Genomic DNA, 21,995 nt, shown 5'->3' with positions numbered 1-21,995 from the left:
GGTTTAATTCAATCCATTATGATCAAGGAAACACACAGTCATTTAATTTCCAATCAAAATAGCCATTAAAAACAAGTTTTCTGTGTCAAAGGAAAAAAACTGGATAATTTAACAGGAAGTTACACAAAGGTCCTCCAACACTAAGTATATCCAATCTGTTCATATTTAATTTGTCCACTCTTTACTTTTGTGCACCCACTGCCACTTCATGACTCACTGACTTCATGTCCCCTTTCCCAGAGACACTAACATTCACATTAACAACTACTCAAACACATCTTAGCTGCCTCACACATTTCTGTCTCATTTGCATCTAAAACAGCTTCAGAAGAGATTTATGAGGAGAGTAGATATAGGACACTCCACCTGCATAAGGAAGGACAAAATCAAAGAAAAACAGGAGCATTCCTAAAACATACAGAAATTGGAATTATATCAACCGGGCAAGGCCTGGTAGACACCAACACCGTCCCCATCAGATAAACATGACTCAAGCTCCACTCTTGCTTCAGATCTAAAACCTTCCTCAGGTGTTTCTGTCCATCCTTCGACTGTGAGAGGACTCAACTCAACACTATGGGGCTGAAAGGACATGCAGCTGTCAAGAAGGTCTTACTAAGAAAAGGTCACAGACAAAAAAAGACAATTTACACTAGAACACAAAGATATCTGAGATGTGGGATAAGGTTTCATGGACCAAGGAGTTGTGTAGTTAAGATTATGTGGCTTGTCAAAATAAAGGAAGCTGTAATAACATATAATATTATATTTAATTGCTGAGGCATCTGTGAAATTGACTGTTTTCTGCTTTACTGATGCTAAAAAATAACTTGTACTAATGTTCGTTTTTGCCTGGAAATTAAACAAAGAGTGATCTCTGTCTTTTATATATTACCATATATGTAATAAAGGTGAGCAGTTCAAATTCAGATATCATGAAATATCACAGAGAAGGCTTTTTTGAAGTTTTTTTCACTTTGTAATGATATTAGTATGACGCAGAATATAATCAACACGATCTATTCCCCTTGAACTCCTTTATAACAGAGTGCCGCATTTAATGGGTCTCAAGTTATGTCACAGCAGGAGGGCCAGACAGCTCAGTGTGTGTGTGTCTGTGTGTGTGTGAAGGTGAGATCACCTCCTGTAGCGTCTCCACCATCGACTCCATCTGCTCTCGTCTGGACAGCTCCTCTTCCCATCTGCAACACAGGGGACACACCTCAGATGAGTGTGTGCACAGATTACTCAGAACAGGTGTGTGTGTGTGTGTGTGTGTGTGTTTAAATGAAGACTAGCCCAGAAATGTTCTTAATCTAGTAGAGAGGCATGTGTTACTAATAATGCAGTCATCATTAACACACCCGTCAGGAGGATTATTCCTCCCGGTTTCAATTCCCAACATTGACCTGCCTTTACAATCGAACACGAAATATCTTCAGAATCTTTATCTTTGTTCCTATTAATCGATTAAAACCTGCCCCAGAGCAGGCAAAGTGCATGCATGTTCGTGCCAGTCACATTAAAATGGATCAGGATTCTGTGTGCTACTGTGTCTATCACTCTATAAAAGAAGCTACATGCTGCCTTTGTTTTTGGATGCACTGCAATCGCTTCAGGGCTTGCGTGCACATATTCAGAACGCAATGACATTGCTATGGAAACTTTTGTTTTTCATCATCTTTGTTTCATCAGAGTAACAAGGAAAGGCAGGACTGCTACAATAAAATGGCTGTTTGTCACAAAAACACAAATATCTGTGAATATTTTGAGCTTTATCAGATTTTGTGCTTTACAAATCAAAATACATGCGACGAAAGCATTGAGAAATCATGTTATCAAAGGAGAAGAGTAGATTTAAGGAAAATTCGGATTTTGGTACAACAGTAGTGATGGGAACCCGGGGTCATGAGGTCTATAATGCAATTATAGCATTGTAAATAGTACTTTTTGCCTGTTTACTATTCAAAATGACAGGTGAGTCCACCTATGCCTATGAGTTTTTATGTTTGTGTTATATGTTGATAATGGTAACAAAAAATACTATAATAATGGAATTCCCCTTTGAAAAATAAAATTGGCTGCTGAAAGGGTTAAAATGCTCCAGGTTTAAATGGCTCTGGCTGTGATGCATAGGCGTCTGCAGTCTGTGCATCAGCCCACAGGGTGTCTGGGGCAGGACAGCAGTGTAACCTAATCCAGACGCAGCAGGGCAGTGCCGGGTCAGGAGGTTTATACATGCACGGAGCTGCAGGGAGGATTCAGCACTAATATGAATGGAAAGCTGTTACAGTGGTGAGAGAAACAGAATCCGTCCATTCGGAATGTGCTAGATCAATGAAGTGTTCTATCTCTAGAACCAAGACAGCCCATTTCAGTTAGTTACTTAAAAGCATTCATCCACTAATATAAAACCATACCAGTACATTTTAATAAGTTATTTTTAGGCCACAATGACATTAGTATAATGCTGAAAAAATCAATAAATCATTTAAAGGCCTAGATTCCCCTAAAGCCCCTTCTGTACTGCAGCCGTTGCAAGTTTTAGATTTTATTACAAAGATCTTGGAATCTTTAATTCTAACAACACACATTTCAATAATATATTAATTAATTCTCAGTCACAGTTTAAAGAAAATGGGAAATTATGATAAAAATCATTTGCAAATTTTCAATATCACATTTGTGTTCATTAGTAGAGTGGTTTAATTGTGCGTATGCTGTTGTTTTGCGATAAAACAATCATCCTTTACATTTTTTGTCACATTTTTGCATTTTTTTACATCAAAAATGGTGCAGACTCAAATCTGTTAGTGCAGAATGTAAATCAACTACCAGTGCATTTGACTGTGTAACTAACTACGTTATTACATAATTACCTAATTATTTTTAAAATAATATGTAAATTGAATGTAGAGCAAAATAACAACTAGAGCAGAGATATTCAAATTCAATATCACAGTATTTTCAAATTAAATCACAATATCACAGTATCTGATGAGATATTAATGCTGCGAATCTGTGCTCTAAAATAATGTCTTACAAAGCTGACATCTTGTTTTGATTGGACTGATTTGTTCTGTTTTCTCACAGTACTGTTAATGTTAGCCAGACAAAAAGCATATTTCAGAGTGGTTTGATGTGAAATGCATTGTTTTAGATGAGCTTATTCAATCAGAACTGTTCACAGCGGTGGTGATAGGAACCAGATGTCTGGAGGAGAGGAGTTTAACGCCTCTAAAGATTTTCTCACGGAATGTTATTGCTTGAAATGGCTGTAAATGCACTGCCTGATGTCTGAAAATGTGTTTTACAAAAGTTTTGAGATGAAATTTTGACTTTTTAATTATTCAATGGTGGGGAGGTACTTGCAGGGCATTTATAGGCAAAAACGCACCAAGAGAAAACTTTTTTTTCCAGATTTACCAAAATTGTATTATTATCAACATTACATATAAAACTCAGAAGACATGTAGATTCAGTTTAGCCACAAATCGGCTATATTTGCAACACAGACATGGCGACCCCTGGTTCCTATCATTGCCACTGTAAACAAATCTGAGTCTGTCATTTTCTCTGCAATTAACCATTCCACATCAAACCCATCTGAATGACCTTGCTTACATCTCAACAACTGTAAATTACGCAAAACTTTTGAAAAAGCCATTGTGTCACAGGTATAATGTATAATAATATAACAGATCTGTCTTTCATATTGCTAATATACCAGAAAAGCAGTTTCACGGTATGTCAATATCACAGTATACAGGCATCACCCAGCCCTACATGACACGTTTAAGGTTTAATAAAGTCATCAAGCCTAATTGTTGCACATGGTTTTGCACATGCAGACACTTCTGTTTCCACAGTTGCCCAGAAGTTGTGCAATCAAACGTACTGAAAGCTCACAAAGAGAGGTTTATACAAATCTCATTGGCAGATTTACATCACCAGAGCCTTTAACATATGCCTTTGAAATTCTAATGCAGTAATAAAAAGGGAATCCTGGGAACTCAAGAGTGTTACTACAGACAAGAAAGAGCAAAAAAAATAAAATACTGCAATGCAGTCTAAAGACAACGTGTGCCCCTGCTACCTGCACGATTCCATGGCATACAAGCACACTGAAGCTTAAACTGATAAACGGGTCACTAATCGAACCTGTGGACATAAATGCCGATTGGGCTTAAAAGCCACAGGATGCCACTTCCACAGCTCTCAAATCAAATCAGTTTTGAGGGATGACTCTGGGTTGCTATGGCAACCCTGACGGGGCAACACAAAAATAGCTTGCGACCGCACATCTACCTCACCATCACACTTGCTGGCCTGCGTCTCCAAGCGGCCTCTGGCTGTTACCATGGGGCCCAGACAGTAAATAGCGTCATGGCTAACGCACTGACCCCCAAAACTCAGCGGCAAAAACATGAAGAGTACAGATGGGTTCTATGATGTCAGCATGCTAATAAGGCGCTGCTCTCTGTTTACTGTCTCGTCTGAGTTACTGTTATCGGTCTACACACACACACACACACACACATACCCCGGCACCCATCAAGGGCCCACTCAACCAAAACAAAACACTGCTGGGAGTTCTGTGATTCAAATGATGCCAATGACAAGATGTTAAAAAAGGAGTTTTCTTTACTTTCTTTTTACTATTTATCTCTTCTAAAGTGAGATTTTCCCTTATCTCAAATGTATTTGACCAAGACAAGTTTGGCATATAAAGTTTATTTATATTTGCACTGAAGCTATTAGGCCTAAATAATTAAAACCTATAACCACCAATTAGCATCGAGTGAACTGCATGCTATCATCCCACAACTGCTTCAAACTGTTGAGTTACTAAAGGCCCCATATCCTAAATTTGTCTTCTATTGTATTTTTCACCCTGATGTCCACTTATATGCTTTCTGTGGGTTCATGTACCAAAACCAGTCATTATTCGTTTTTACATAACAATTTTAAAACCTCTTAGAATTAAACACACTGTTTTTGTTACTGTGCCTTTAAGACTGATATACATTAATGAGGCCTGTTCTGAATGGCTGCTCTGTATTGTGTCTCATTCTAAAATCAGTCTGGACTGAAACACGTCTTATAACTTCAGTGTGACTGGGCGAAGCTGAATTGCTGTGGGTGGGATACAGGCAGACATATGTTATTATGCTTGTTTTTGTGACATCACAGAAAAAAATGTTTAAAACTGGGCTGTTTCTGCAGCTTAGTTCCCATTTAAGGACTGGGTGAATGGTATGTTTTAAACTTTAACCGTGTTAACAAACTACATCAAACTTCTTTAAAAAAGCAAAGGAAAAGGCCCTTTAAGTAAACTCAAATAGACTTGCTTATGTGGTTTCTGACACTGTATGGCATGCTGTAAAAAGCATGTCATTCAGTCTTCAAAATGACTGCAACATCTGTTCTTAGTTATGCAAAATGGGCCATATGTTATCAAAAATATAAGTCACAATATGCTTTTCTGAGTGTGTGTATTTTTAGCACTTCTACAACACAACTTTATGTGTCATAAAAAATTAGCAGTATGATTTTATGGCCATTTTTGCAAGACATTCCAACCTCTCTTTACCCCTTTCAGTTAAATGGGTTGTTTTTGTTACTGTGCCTTTAAGACTGCTACATGTAAACAAACTCTGTTTTAATTGTTAAGTGACCATTATTAGTCCCAGAGTGGGGAAATTTCACCTCCGCATTTCACCCATCTGTGAAGTGAAACACCACATACACAGTGAGCACACACAGTAGGGGGCAGTGAGCACACTAGCCTGGAGCGGTGGGCAGCCCAATCCGCAGCGCCCTCGGAGCAATTGGGGGTTAGGTGCCTTGCTCAAGAACACCTCAGCCATGTACTGTCAGCACTGGAGATCAAACCGATGACCTTCCGGTCACAGGGCCGGTTCCCTAAGCTCCAGCCCATGATTGGCTGCCCTGTACTGTGCCTTATTCAAAAAACTTGTCCAGGCTAAAATAAAGCTTATAACTTCACCGCTGAAGGGGCAGGGCCAAACTGTAATAGGCTGAATGGGCAGTAATATGTAAATTCACTAGTGCTTTGTGACATCACAACCATCATGAAGGCAGCTTAGTTTCCACATATGGACTATATGGACTGAGGGGTGAATGGTATGCTTTGAATCTCTAATAATGTTTACATAAATACATTAAACTCTGATAAAAAAAACAAGGATTTTTAAATGATTTTTATGATATAGACCCTTTAAATGCATTTCTTATTAGTTGTTTGATTTTGCTTTCTTTTGGTTTATTATTATTTTGCTCACAAACAGCCAGAACATCTTTTATGATACTAATGGTTTTTGCAGCCTTTTCAAAATGTCAGTACTGGTTTGCTGCTGCATTCAGTCCAATTTAATTGCTTTAAAAAAAAGTGTGCCTTTAAGTATTGTAAAGTCATATCTATGCCATATTGCCCACCTTTAATCTACACTGCTACATTTTTCACTCGAACAGGTTTCTGGTAGCTTCTTCCACTTCTACATCTTTATTTAATCGAGTCATGCCAGTGTTACTGATCTTAAAATGGCATTTCTGGCTGCTTTTCTTATATAGGGCTGTCAGTGAGTAGCCTGTGGTCTCTGAGGCTGCTGCTGTGATTGAAGTTTGGTGCTCAAAGTGCTGGCTCTGCTTCTCTGCCTGTGTTCAAAACACACTGCTGCAGCGTGCTGAGCTCCAGAGGTCACTGAAGTTCACGGCTGCATCACTTCCTCTGCAGATACAGCCAATCACACCACAAGAAACCTTTCACGAGCCTGTCACTTCCTCTGAGGATGCAAACTGATGTCATCACCAACCCAGGATGGCACATGGACATCATATTATAAATAGGGGCTAGCTTTTATGTGAAATGCCAAGTCATGCTATTATACGGAACAGTCTACTGCTGATAATGTTAAGTACCAACTGCCTAATCCTTTCAAATTGAATTTAAAGGAAAATGCACTTAAAATGTAAGCGTAACCAGCCCTTACAAGCTTTAATTCAGCTTTTTGCAACACTGGTAGCTGACATTCTTGGCTTAAGCTAACAATGTTGCTGTATCCCTTTATTACATTATGTATCGCTCAGTGAATGAGTAAAATTTCAGATGCCATCAATGGAAGAAATAGCCCTTTTGCAGACCTATGACCACATTTCGCTACCCAAACAGTAGCAAATAAAAGATTCCTGATACCTCATTACATAGCTGATCAGCCAAATCAGGTGTGGTGTTTAAGGGTTCCTTCTTTATTTTTCTCATGGAGCCTGGAGGCTAATGTGGCAAAAAAGTAACAGAAGCTCACCCTGGAATAATCTGAAATAGAGTTTCTTGGTGAAATATAGTCATATGTGGTTTTGTGATACAATATACTGTTCTCTATAAAAACATACAAAAGCATTGACAAAATTAAGGCTTCAATGAGTGTCAGTGAGTGAAGCTTCATGAAGGCTCCTGTGATGCTGGTGAAGATGAAACTGAAACCTTCAGGAGTGAATGGCGTTCATAGTCATGATAGCTGGGCTCATCATCAAGAATATGTTCGAGCTCAACGTAAAAAGGGCGCGGTCACTTATTTGGTTTGTGTCTTCAGATTCTGTGAACTTTGCTTTCAGACTTTAAACGTTCTTTGATGCTGCAGCCTCGCTCTCCTGCGGCCGTGTTTCGGAGGGTTTTGGATAAATCTCTCCTAATTTCTGTACAAAAACATCAGCCTAAAGTTTCATTATGTCTCAGCAGCACGAAATTATGATGAATGTCAAGTTGACTGGCGTAAAAGTTGTGTGAATTCCGATCTGGCTGTTGAGATGATTTACATTAAGATATGCGGAGCATATTTACAGTACAAACCTTTTCAGTGAACTATGAGGGAAAAAAAACCCTAAACAGTCATTCATTAATCGTAATCAAGGTAAATATTCAATTAATTGTGATACTGATTTGAGGCCATATCGCCCAGCACTATTCTGACTGCACCTCTGGAGTAATGTACTGCCCAGTGGTGACCATTCAGCAGTGACTGACTGTTCTGTTTGGGAGGAGTAAAGATTGGGCTTTGAAGAACTAAACACATTTCCACTTGGCTCCACAGTTGTGTCTGCAATGTGCTTCAAACCACCTCTTGAAGTGGTCTGAGTGACTGGACTGGTCAGTCCCTAATGTGTCTTGGTACAATTGGCTCTTTCAGGATCAGACAGCAATCTGTTTACTCAAAGACACAAGTGTAAAGAAAGTGGCTAAATGTAAACAGGCCTATATAGTGACCTACTAAACTGTCAACTATTTTAGCCATGATGTAAATCTGGTGTGAGATCAGTGATGCACTGACAGGCTTAAGAATCATGTTAAGTTCACCTGAAGGTCGCACCAGTCTTGTAATTTAGACAGAACTGGGTGACGCAGTTCAGTAAATCCTCCAGCTCATCTCATGTGCTAAGTGTCTGGAATGACAACATACCCCGAACTAGAGGCAAGTACATTGGAAAAATATTCAATGCTCAGCCGTTGCACTGCTTATAAGGAATGCTGGACTGCTTTTCCCTTTTGTCCGAGTTGCAAGTATAGACCACGAGTCACCTTACAAGGCCTTAGAGCAACTGATGAGGCTCACAGGGTGACCAAGAAATTCCAAAGCCATCTGGCTTCTTATGTCTGATTATTTAGAGTAAGTCTGGTCATGGGATGCTAAGCTTTACTCCTTCATTCTGTTGTGCTTGTTCAAACAGTAAATGAATGAATTACCTAAAGCTTATTTAGGTTCAATCCAGTGAGGCTGTTCTCACCTGTCTCTCAGTAGGCAATACAATCACGTTAACTAAAAGACGTCCAAACACCACCAACCCTTCAAATTCACAGTTAGCTCAAGTGATAACAAAAGCATATTGTTATTTCTGTTGTTACTTATCAGACCTCACTGTAAAAAGTAGAGAAATTCCTTGAAAATGTGAATTCAAAGTTTTCAGTCAATACTGCATTTATGTTCTTAAGTGGAAAAAACAAAACAAAAAACAAATATATATATATATATATATATATATATATATATATATATATACATACATATATATATATATATATATATATATATATATATATATATATATCCATGGAGCCTATCCCAGCAGTCTTCGGGCGGGAGGCAGGATACACCCTGGACAGGTCGCCAGTCCACCGCAGGGCAGATATATATATATATATATATATATATATATATATATATATATGTTCTCAAATACATGTATAAAAGTATTCGAATATATTTTGTACAACTTGTGTCTCATAATTAGTAGGATACTGTCAATAAAAATTATGAAATACTACATGTGTCCAAGATCATGAACATTGATGCAGAACATTCTACAATGAATAAGCTGTGAATTATCATAAAAGTAGTACCCATATTTCAAAGGTTAACATTCACAGTAACTTCTTGATCACAGATATTATAACATTGAATAAAACATCTAAACATACATTTTACTAAACTATTATTATTAAAAGTAGTATTATTCAAATTTTTTGATATTAATATTTAATATTAAAAGTCATTGCTGTATATACATCAATAAAATTAGTTAACACAGCAAATTATTCCAAACTTCTGAACGGCAGTGCAAGTCAAAATTAAATGGAACTCTGTATGTATACAACTATGTAATTAATGTTTGCAACAAAAAACAGAAATGACATTAATAACTCTAGATTTCCACATATCAACCGTGTTCTCTTTTTCAAAAGCAGAACACACCTTCATGGCCTGGATTCTAAGCAAACCACGGGGGTATGCTGAGGATATCCTCATGAATATGCTAATATTGACAGAGATGTTTGCATAAATGAAGAAGCCTTTTTCATAACCAATAATTTCCATTCACAGTAACAGGAAGTTTTCTGTAATTGTCTGCAGATGTCACTGTTTTTTGTTTAAGGCATGTTCTTGAAACTATTTTTCATTTTCTTAGAAAACGGATCTCATATTCAAGCTAAGAAAATCTGTGAGCAAAAAAGGTTGTTTGTCAGGGACAATCCAAACCAGTCTGTTGGGAGAAAGGCATCTCTTTTATTAAAAAATCAATGAGCAAAAGATATGAAATCAGAAACACACTGCCGCAGGAAATCAGCAATTCCTTTATGGTTCGTATTGGAGATCAATGTACGATCTACAGACAAGCCACACTCCCTCTATACACACACACACACACACACCACTGTGACCCCGATCACACTCATAAATCTCTCTCTCTCTCCCTGTCATATATACACACTTGCACAACCAAACGTCCTTGCCAAACACATACAAGCATGACTCCCCAGTACATACGCATAACATACAGCGATGCGGTGATTAATTGGATTCTACCTGTCCTGATCCAACACTCATCCTCCAGCATCGCTCCTATGCATCTTTATAACAGGCTTTGAGACACAGCTATATTTTACACAGATCACACTGTTCTCTACAATTAGGCTTCTATACTGCTTACCGCTTCCATCGTAGGCCCTTTTCACATTTCTGTGTTTTTTTGCTGGACGTTCCTGTGACAGGGTCACACTGCTTCTGCTAAAGCAACAATAACAACAATGGCCAAGTCTAAGAATAAGAGCTTGAAGCAACTTTACTTTAGTTTTGACAGCTTCTCAACTGACAATGAGCAAAAAAACAGGCTGCAATCAGGAGGGAAGACGGGATGTATACGGAGGGGAAGTACCTTTGTGTTAGCATTTCATCACTGCTAACATTACACTGAAGGCAGTTTGCACTTTAATCTTGGTGCTGCTCTCAGCCGCTTTCAGTGGAATAGTTTTCATTCTCCCTCCAAAGCACAAAAATGGATACCATAGGCAGTTTTTGAGGTAAGAGCGTCCAGCTATTCAGGTTCCTTACTAACTGTAGCTTTTAGTTTGCAGTCCTCCTCATCTGATGAGTCATTTCTATCATTTGATTAATCTGTTCTCTCCATGACCTCTTGAAGGCAGGTACTACAGTTATGTGGCCGCAATAAGATATTCAGACTTCCCCTGAGTAACGTTAGCTCTCACTATTTGATTGATTGACTAACTGGACAATTACACCTTCTGCTGTTTCCTATTAGCCGTCAATCAGGATTTCATCTGTTCGACAACAAAGTCCTTAATATGGAAAGTCTGTCCACTCAGCTGCAATTTTGTGTCCCCAGTCAGTTATTTCCAGTCATATAGGACCAGGTTTCTATCTACTTGAATGGGGAGAGAACTATAAACATTAAAAACACAGTTTGCCTCAAACAGCCCACCACAATATATTTTTCAGGTTGTTCCAGCTATGCATGCATCTCCAAAATAAGAGTGATATTTTCCCGCTTACACATTTACAAACAAGGCTTTGATGAAAGGGGCAGCCACCATGTTGAGCATTATGAACTTCTTCTCATTCATTTTTGAAGTGAACTGTCTCCTCCTCCTTTTACGTCTCTGGTGATGAGCAATTTCTCCTTTTTTGGTGTGACAATGCAACAGAATCCTTATGATCCCCTGTGCCTATTGTACTGTATGTAATCTGTCAGCATGATTGTATTGTATGAACATTACAGAGCATTTTAGATGCGCTTTCGTTTTTAAGTAAATGACCTGTCAACTTGACGTTGTGGATGGCTAACTGACTGTGTTATAGGACTGTTATAGGAGCTGGGAGCAGCGAAACTCCATCCCCATTTATTCTGCGCACAGGCCTTTATTGGGCTCAGTATTGATTAGGCAGAATGCAGGCAAACTGATGGAATCCTTTCCGTCCACAGTGGCGACACATGCGGGGTGTTAATGAGAGCTGGATGTGGGGTAAAGTCCCCTGCTATGCTGCTGGGTCTGTCTAGGCGGAACAGGCAACAGCTCAAGGTCAGGCCCAATCACATTCATCGTCATCTTGGTTTACTCCTCCATGTTCTGTGCTCCCTTCTTCCCCTTGTCTATGTCTATTCATTTCTTAGTTCTCGCTCTACCTCTCCCTCCCTCTTTCTCAATCTCTCCTACTCCCTTTCCTCATTGTGTTGCTCCTGGCTCTGTTTTCTGCATTCTTTATTGATGGAAGGAGTGACTGGTAGGAACACAATGTAGGTTTATCGTCAGTAAAAGAGGTTAAGATGTTCTCTGCCCAAAGCCATATTTTCAACTTTAGTTTCAGTGTGGTCCTTATAATAAAAAAGGGAAATTGAGGCATAATTCCATAAGCCATCGCACAGAACTTGATTTACGTTCACAAATGTGACCATTATACAAAAAACGACATTTTACTGGAAGCCTCTTGAGCCTAAAAAAAACCCTGCAATCTAAGCAGCCTATATATAGTCTGCATGAATAGAAAATGTGTAAATTATAACATAACATACATTACGATATTATACTACAGGGGTCACATTCATGCAGTATTTGGACAATGACCAATTTTGTTGGGTTGTCTTTTTGCTTTTTTTTGTGCTGCTCTGTAATGAAAAATGCCTCTAGTTTGAAGATATTTACAACTATATTGGGTGGACAAAGAAACATCTCCATCCCCGTCCACCCAAACACACACACACACACACACACACACACACACACACACACACACACACACACACACACACACACATACAATGTAAGCAAGAATGGATTTAGCCTCTGAAATTTAAAAAACCTTGTTGCTTTCTTCCACTAGGAGCCCTACTCACCCCAACTCAGGTCATGGCACCACCTCCACCATGTCTCACAGATAAAAATCAGCCACAACTGTGCGTCACTCTAGTCTTCTTATCCTCATGTAATCTACACAGATCTTTGTCCTAGAATATCACTATCTTTTTATTTACTTTCTGACAAAATCTGACCTCACCCTTTTTATGGACCTCCTCTATACGTTAATCTTCTGACAGATAAATACCTGCATCCTGGAGATTGTGTAGCAGCTGTTTTGCTTATGGTCAACCTCACCTGTGCATTCTTGCTTCTAAACAATGTACCAAATTGTTTACACACCTGTTTTTGGTATTGATTCATCCTGATTGTCTGGTCTCATGATGGCCTGCTTTACTCCCACTGAGACTTCTGTGGTTTTTAAACAGCAGCAGAATTGCTGCATCTAGAGTTAATATTAGATTTCTTTTTAGCTAATATGCATGAACCAATAGTCCAGCAACATACATTTGGTCCTGAAACTATATATATATATATATATATATACATATGACTATGTAAAAAAAAGGCTACAGTTCCTACCTAGAGTTACTTCCAGACAGTTACACCCTCAAATTACAGCTGTCATGTCTGCACCTTACTGCCATAGTCACTGTTTCATTTAGAATCCAGTGCTCTTAAATACACAGCCAAAGTAATCACTGTCACTTAGAGTCTGCAGTGCATGTGAGCAACACAAGAAACAATACACTAAGCAGAGAAGTGATTCATTCAGCCGATTCCCAGGACTCTCCTTCCTGGCGAAGTGAACCACAAGTCATAAATAAAGCACTTCAAATAGAACAGGCGAAAATAGCCTGCGCCTCCAAAAGTATCAAACACTTTTACCAGAGTGGACGGCTGATGGGCTCATGAGGTTTGTGTGCAAATATGTGGAGGGAAATGCTTTGTACTGAAGTGTAAAATGTGGAAGATAAAACAAGCTAATAGCCTTTTCATGCTGTGATGTGTTAAAGCTGCAAAATGATCTTATGTATGCATGATTTATATATTTCTGTAAAACTTTCACAAGTCATGGCACAATACGTTAATTAAAATCACAATGTTGGCAGAAGTCAGTACAACTGGATTTCATATATATTACGCTCAACACACTAGTCAGATGCTCTCAGACAAAAGTAAAAGAGTTGACAACAGTGTTTTCCAAAAACATAGAGAGAGTAAACAATGCATTAGTTTGAACGGAAGAGTAATAAAAAAAACAGATCCAGGTAAAACAACATAACAAACAATTCAACCGCACAAAACAAAACTAAAAAAGAAAAAGTATAAAAGACAGAGTAGAGAAAATCAAACCACCTTTGGAGCCACAACATTTTATGCCCATTTGACCATCTTGGCTATAAATCCATCTCAGTATGTGATAATGTACTAGTATAGGCTAACAAATCTAAAATAAATGAAAACGCAGACTTACTTTTCTCTCTTTTAAGCTTTAGCTCAGCTATAGCTACTTTTCTCGCATCTCCAGCAGGAAACAGTTTCTTGTAAATTGTCTCTCAACGTTCAACATTTTACGAGGCTGAAGTCGCATCTCATTCACCAGCTTCTCGTTCGAATTTTCCTGTTCCACCTTAAATGCCGCCTGAGCTGCCAGAATGTAAATGCTGCACCACTTAAGGTTGAACGGGAAATTTTGAACGAAAAACTGCTTTCAACTTCACAGGTTTTTAGTGTTTGATAGTTTCTCATTGCAGATTAAACATATCAGGAAACCAGCTGGAGTGATTCGTGCGAATAAATCGATTTGTCTCTGAATTACGGATGTTCGTCTTAAATCTTTCTCTTTGCTGTTTTGTTAACTACTGACTAGGAGAGATTACTGTCGTTGCTATGGTGACTAGCAGTCTGAGTGCCAACCTTCAGGTTAAAGGGTGAATTAGCAGTTAACTCAAGCGTTTAAAACCATTTGGTGTTAAATCTGTGTTGAACGATCAGCAGAGCTTTATTTTACTGCAAGGGAGGATTATTATTATTTTATTTTTACCTACAAATCTGATTCTGCTCTGGAGCCTCCAACAGGGCAGTAAAAGAGCTGCATGTGTTGCCGACCCTGCCGTAGACTCAACAGAGCTATCAGGTAATACAGAGCGTGGAGTATCACAAGCCATGTCGTTGATGGGAGGTGTGACAATTTAGTCCCAAAATCATCACAAGTCAAACGAGAAAACAAAAAATTGCACTTTAAAAAAAGACAAAATTAAGGTGTTCATATAGCATAACAAAAAACACTTGTCTTCTCTACAAGAAATAGTGATAATCAGCCATTACTGCAATACATGTTATTAACCCAGGCCCACAGATTAGCACTACTTTATATTCGCAACACACCGACAGAGTGTGTGAATAATTAGTCAGTATTTTGGGACACAGTAGCTAAGCTATGGGTCATGGAAACTGACTAAAATCAAAATCCTTAAATCCTAAAATCGAAAGAGCCACTATAAGACACAGGCTGATCTATGCATCTCTGAAGTGGATTAGTTTGGTTCAACCCTACAGCAGAGACTACAAGAAACCCGTAATCATTCTATGGCTTTGATTAATTCATCCATCCCTCATACGAAGAAATGCCACAGTGATGCTCTTGTTCTACATCTGTAGACTTTCATGTGTCTGCAGGTCTGTGTACAAAAGCAAGGCCATTCACGCCTGAGGATGTTCTAGACAAAGTACAAATAGCTTAATCCAAGTACAACAGAGAGAGTGAAGTGAACACAAACCACAAAACACGAACAAGAAGTTTAAAAGGAGTGAGGCTTACATGGCGGCCCTTTTCTCAGCAACGGCTTCTTGATCAGCTACACATCTTTTCAGACTCATAGCGCTGGGCTGTCTTCTCACAGTGGAAGGATGGACAGAAGCACCTGAAGAATGTTTCAGATCTGAAGCAGCTTGATTTTCTTCCTCTCTCTAAGATGAAAGCTTTAAGTGCTGTTTATCTGATGGACACAGTTTTAGTGTCTACCAGGTTGTTATGAGTCCCATTTTCTCTGTATCTAGCTACAGTTCTGGAAACTGCTTCCTCGTGCAAGTGGATTATTTTACATCAAATCTTGTCAGAAACATCTCCTGAAAAATGAATACCTATGTCAGCAGAACACGTTATGGTTACACTGAGTATGTTTACATGCACTTAATAATCAGATAACTGCAGAAAATCAGATTTTGTCAGTAATCCAATCAATTTACATGCACTTGAGTAATCGGACCATGGTGAAATTCCGGGTCTACATGAGTCAGACAGAAATGGGATTTCTGCTTTGCAACCAGCCAAAAAACGTAACGTAAAACTTGAACTTCATGCTGCTGTTTTTTTTTTTTTTTTAAACATCAAGTGACTTTACCTGAAAATACAAACAAAAGTCTGGACTCAGACGTTGTCCTATGCAGACCTGGACCTACAACCGATAAACTAAGAGAATTATACCTACTAGGCCACTTCAGTTTACAGTGTATGGCACTGAATCTACTGCAAGTCAGACATTATGATGTTCTGGACCTTTGCTTGAGGATATTTTCTCTAACTGGATCTTATTGAATTTTAATTAAATACCCCTGATGTAGAAGACGGAGAATACTTAAATCCTTTATTTCATGTTTGGTTTCAGCGCCGCTCCAAAAGTGTTTCACTCCATCTCGGCTCGTTTGTTCTTGTGCATGTGCAGACTGAAAAATTCGAAAGAAATCAGAGTAAGAGCCTACATGCACTGAGAAATCTTATTACTTAGCTCAAATCCAGCTCTCTTTATCAGATTTCCTAATCAGATTTCTAGATCAGAGTGTGGTGTTTACAAGACCATTTGAATAATCGGATCATCTTATTGAGAGCATGCAAACTCTCACTGTATGTTGTATACTTTAAATTCAAAAGGTAAAACAGTAGCTCTACAAATCTACAAATGTGACGCACTCGATATCACAGTCCATATGTGCCCAAACAAGAGTTTAGGTCATATTACTGTGAAATGTATATAAAGTATGTGAAAAATATATTTCATGGTTGCATAAAAAAGCATCAGCTTTTCTCTTTACAGCAAACATGGTTCTGAGTAAACAGTGACTCAGATTCTTTCGCACCTTGAAAAGTCATAACACTTCTACCGCTGAGAGGAAAGCTGATGGGCTCATGAGGTTTAGGTGCAAATATGTAGGGGGAAATTCTTTACACAGAAGTGTAAGAGATTAAAGATTAAACTAAAACTAACAGACACTTTATGCTGTCATGTGCAACATTAAAGTTAAGCATCATAATCTGGTTTATACAATAGTTTCATATGTAATCACATGATGCATTAATAACAAAAAAGGCTGAGAAAACCTGCAGCATAGGTGGCTCTGTATAAAAAAGTGACTCAGAATTCTGGGGCGAGACAGAAATGGGCTGATTCCTCCTTTCTCCTCAACTCTAAACAGCTGACACTGGCTTTAATTACATCATCCAGGTGGTTACCATGCATTAGTAATAGTTAATGTGAGTTACTCAACAACCTGCAAGAATATATCTGCCCTGTGAGGAAACGATGGTAGGTCCTCCACTGTTGGACAGCGTATGTGAGCCGGATGAGGTGCAGCCATTTTATTAGAAAGACCCTAATCTGCCCTCCACCCACCCTGCCTCACCCACAATGCCACTGAGTTTACACCTCATTTACTCTGTACAAACTCATTATCTCATCCCTCAACAGCCTGACAGGCACAAACCTACCGTCCTGTTCGCCCTCGGGCTGTTAGCTGTCATCCTAAAACCCTTATAGAGTGGCACACCCTGCAAGATGATGCGCCCACCTCTAAGAGGTGCTTTAACAAACAGGCGTGACCGGGTGTTGTCACACAGCCAAGATCAAAAACCTTTTTCCAGGTAATTGTCTATAACTGCAGCCAAAAATCAGCCAAACCCTAAGATTTTCCTTTGTGCTGGTAATGTGAAATGATGTGCTTGGAGCAATATATAAAAAACCATCGTAAAACAAGGGTGGGGAATATGATTTAACAGTAGGTGTAATTCTTATTAACTCGCAGATTGGAAAGGTGGACCACAAGACTTGTCTCGACTCATACGTCCACAGGAATGAATCAAAGAACAACAATATGAACTTCACTGAAAGGAACGTCAACAAGAAGATGGCGATGATGAGTGTTTCTCTACGAATGTCTGGGTTGTTTTGTACCAACTTGCTTCTCCATATCTTTTGGGTGCGATTCCTGAATCATCTTCAAAGAAGAGCAAAGCCATTCAAGAGACGTTCCCGTACAGACAGATAATGCATCCAAACACAAAAGAGTCTTTTCAATCATTCATGACCTTCAGGAAAGCCATCGTGGAAGCAAGGCAGGATGTTGATGTTTAGCTAGGGTCTTCAAAGTCCCCTTTTTCAACCATGCCTGTCAATGCCACTGGGTAATGTTTGTTCTGCAGAAGTTCTTTGTGTTCCTCTATAGGTGACCTCAAAAGAGGTAGAGTAAATTCACTGGATATTTACTCACTGCAGTGAAAATGGGCTTCAATGCACTGTGAGAAAAATAATGCTGAGAAAATGAAAAATAAAAAATCCTCTAAAGGTGAATTGAAGGACAGAAGCCTCTGAACTATAGTATGTGTTGTAGCTACAGTGCTGTTTGGACACACAGACTTACTCATTGGTTAATTGCAGAACTTTTTGCAAAAGCTGTTGTTATAAGCCAAACATCTTCACAGGCTCGGACTTGACAAAGGTTGGGCAAAAGGTGTGGCACACTATTAGAGAAAGTGAGCTAGTATATGATGCCATGCTTATGGAGGCTACAGACATAATTACTGTAATAATCTTTACTGTATCCAAGCAACAGCATATGATATGAAGTATGCTTCTCTTTGTGTTTGTGTATAATGCCCAAATGACTGTTAAAAGCAAACTGGCTTTCAATATTTAAAAGAACAGTCAAAAATCATGTAGTACTGGAAAAATAGTGCTGGGCAATATGACAACATTATCATTATCGTGATAAATTTCATTACAATATGTCACAATATGACATGGATATCATTAGTACTTTTTAAAAACCACCTTTCAACTCCATGTCTGATTACAAATAGAGCATCATCAGATAAATAAGTAATCAGATTCACAGTTCTTGATAATATTTTAAATATGGTACTACTTCTTCTGTTCTAAGATGCCAGAAAAAATAAACATTGTGACACAAAATGTATTACAAATTTTTTTTTGCCATTTAGCCACCTCTATGTGCAATGGTTCTGGTGGTGATAAGAACCAGGGGTCCCAGAGTTTATAACACAAATACATATTTGTTATCATCCAAATACTACACACTTGTAATACTGAAAGAGTAAAATACTGGTGGCTCTTAAAATGACACATTTTAGCTGAAGCTTTAACTTAAAACGATCATACAACAGTGTCTCAGGGAACATGTGCATAACCATTTCTTGTAATAACATCCTTTTAAACACAAACTCTTCAGACGTCTGGTTCCTATAACCACCACTGTGAACGATTCTGACATAATACATTTCGCTGTAATGGCTTATTTTACACCAAAGCGCTCTTAATTATCTTATACATATCTTCTAGTTTACATTCATGTCCACAAATGTTGTTAATCAGTCAAGACACGTTTCTGCATCAAGTTAAGTGATCACAAATAGACTACACAAAAAGTACACTGCACAGCTAAAAAAAGAGGAGTAGCAGCAACCAGGAAACCTGAATTCTGTGCATTTTATAGATAACCGTATGTCAAAGTGTCAGAAAAGTGTCAGAAACCACATAAGCAAGTCTGTTTAGGATTACTTCACAACTTGCTATGACTTGAGACAAATGTGTGATGACTTAGGCATGCAATTTGCACAATGCTTAAGTGCCGGCTATAAGCTTCCAGTACTAGCCTTTCCACAAATCAGCCCCCTCTGCCTCTCCTATCTCTGTTCTTTCACCTCAGTCTGTGTCAGTACACAGTATGACAGCCTCCAGCTTGTATGCGCCAGGATGCTGAGTTCAAACACTGTTTGTAAATCTTCAAGTAATGCGCCGCACCTGACAGGCCACTGATGGGACAGGCCTACTGTCGTCATGGTAATACCCAGCAAACTGCCAGGATGGACATCAGCCAGCCTGGCAGGGAGCGGTGATTCTTAATCAGAGAGTGGCGAAGACTCTACGTCATCCCCTTTTTCTCTCCTTGTGTCTCTCTGTCTTTCTTTCTCTATACAGCTCATTTATAATTGTATCCATTGCCATAAAATCCATCTGCATTATTATTCCAGCACTTAATGAAATGTGACCAAATGCAGTTTGCACAATGCTAATTGGTGTCTATAGGCTTCCATTACTTGTTAGCCACAGGAGTCTCAGAGCTTGGGGGCTGCCAACACTAACAGTCGATACAGGCAGTGGTCATAACAGAGACGAGTAGAATATGCCTTGTTGATGAGAATGGACAGACTGGTTCCAGATGATAGAAAGGCAACAGTAACTCAAATAACCAACCAAAATCTCTGAGGAACATTTCCAACACCTTGTTGAAAGTGTGCCATGAAGAATTAAGACAGTTCTGAAGGCAAAAGGGGGTCCAACCTTTTACTAGCAAGGTGTACCTAATATTGTGGCCGGTGAGTGTAAATGTAAGTATGTTTATAAAATATGTATATGACATGGGTTATACAGTGGTTATATATAGTGGTTATATACAGTGGTGATGTATGTGCAAGCTGTGCCTTATTACTTCACACACACAGGTTGTGTCTGCAAACATGTATTTGTGAGCATCTCCAAGCAGAGTGAGATTTTAGTCTGCTCTTTGTTCTCTGCTCCTCCTTCTGCCGTGCTGTGGCCACCTCTGCTGCGATTGTTCAGAGGAAAGACTGCATCACCTGATCAGTGTGTGACAGTGTAGTGGGAGCTGGAATTAAAGCTGCTCAGCGTATGTTAAAATTCTGGTCAAACTGCAAATTCTGCCATACTGAATTACTGAATAAAGGCACATCTTAGCAACACACACAGGAAATTATATACGAGAAAAACAGCTCAGAAATGCAGAGAATCAGGAAGCAACACGTCTCAAATTGTAAAGTTAATGTGTGGGGTATGTACTGTATGTCTCATCACTGTCAGAAAAACACCTTGCAACTTTATAGGAGCAGCAAAACATTGTCTTATTCTTTCATGTTAGTTATTGTAATAAAATTCTATTCTAATTTATTCTTAATTTAATGAGATTTTGGCCCATTTCTATATTTAATTGCTGCATAAATTTATATAAAATTTTCACAAAATCTTCATAGTATGCAAGAAACAAACTACAAAAGTGGAGATAAACTGTTCCAACAATTTGAGAGCTAACAAGTCCAGAACAAGTCGCAGAAGAAAATGATAAGTGGGTGGAGCCAGGGTGGAACTGGGACCTGTGTGGGCCAATCCCCAATCCCAAATCCCAAACGGTCTAAGCGTTGTCCTATCATTAGGAGATCGCGAGATTGATCCCTGGTGTGCTACAGCCGTCCATAGCCGGGAGTCCTAGAGAGCACAATTGGCCTCGCTCTCTCTGGGTGGATAGGATGGCCCCCCTTCTCCTCCCATCACTCAATATGATGCTAGTCAGTGCAGGCGTCTGTTAGCTGACATAACAGATCTGGCGGTTGGCGCTTTCATCCGAATGCGTTCGGCTGTCCCGTGATGTTCAAAAAGAAGCGCTGGTTTCACAGGTCTCAGAGGAAGCCTGTGCTTGCCTTCACCCTCCCCAAATTAAGTCCACATGTAACCCCCTCTAGCAGAGACAACACAACGACAGAAGTAAACAAATTTTATGTTTGGCCAAGTCATTCCTTAAATAGTCTCCTGATCCTTTTCTTTTGAATATCTGAAGATTAAAGCCTCATTGGTATGTTTATTTTCAGTATATGGATAAATATACATCACACTCCTGTTGCTGTGGTAGTATTTCAAATGTACAGCATAAGACCTTTAGAACTCTTATCCAGAGCAACTTACAATTTTAATTATTTTACACAGGTAGGCGAAGGTGGTGTTAGGAGTCTTGCCCAATGACTCTTATTGGCATAGTGTAGGGTGCTTGTCCAGGTGGGGGATTGAACCCCAATCTACAGTGTAGAAGGTAGAGGTGTTACCCACTACACTACACCAACCACCTTTTAGAAGCCTTGCAGCGTTCACTAACGTGAAGAGACTGAAGACATCGATATCCTTTCACAGTGGCTTCATACGAAGCATATTCTGGTACCACTTGATACTGAAAGAGTTTGAAATATGAT

The 21,995-nt window shown here is 39.0% G+C and overlaps 1 protein-coding gene across 2 annotated transcripts in view; it reads right to left on the bottom strand.

Annotated features, from left to right (window-relative positions):
• iffo2b (intermediate filament family orphan 2b) overlaps positions 1–21,995 on the bottom strand; it is a 55,985-nt gene that overhangs the window by 17,059 nt on the left and 16,931 nt on the right. For both annotated transcript variants that reach the window (XM_017704893.2, XM_017704894.2), the window contains exon 2: positions 1,142–1,202. In XM_017704893.2, coding sequence (XP_017560382.1) covers positions 1,142–1,202 — 61 coding nt within the window. The remainder of the gene's footprint in view (positions 1–1,141; positions 1,203–21,995) is intronic.

The sequence above is a fragment of the Pygocentrus nattereri genome, chromosome 21 (assembly GCF_015220715.1).
Source record: "Pygocentrus nattereri isolate fPygNat1 chromosome 21, fPygNat1.pri, whole genome shotgun sequence".
In the NCBI taxonomy this organism is placed as follows: domain Eukaryota; kingdom Metazoa; phylum Chordata; class Actinopteri; order Characiformes; family Serrasalmidae; genus Pygocentrus; species Pygocentrus nattereri.
This window is presented reverse-complemented; position numbering and strand designations above follow the sequence as displayed.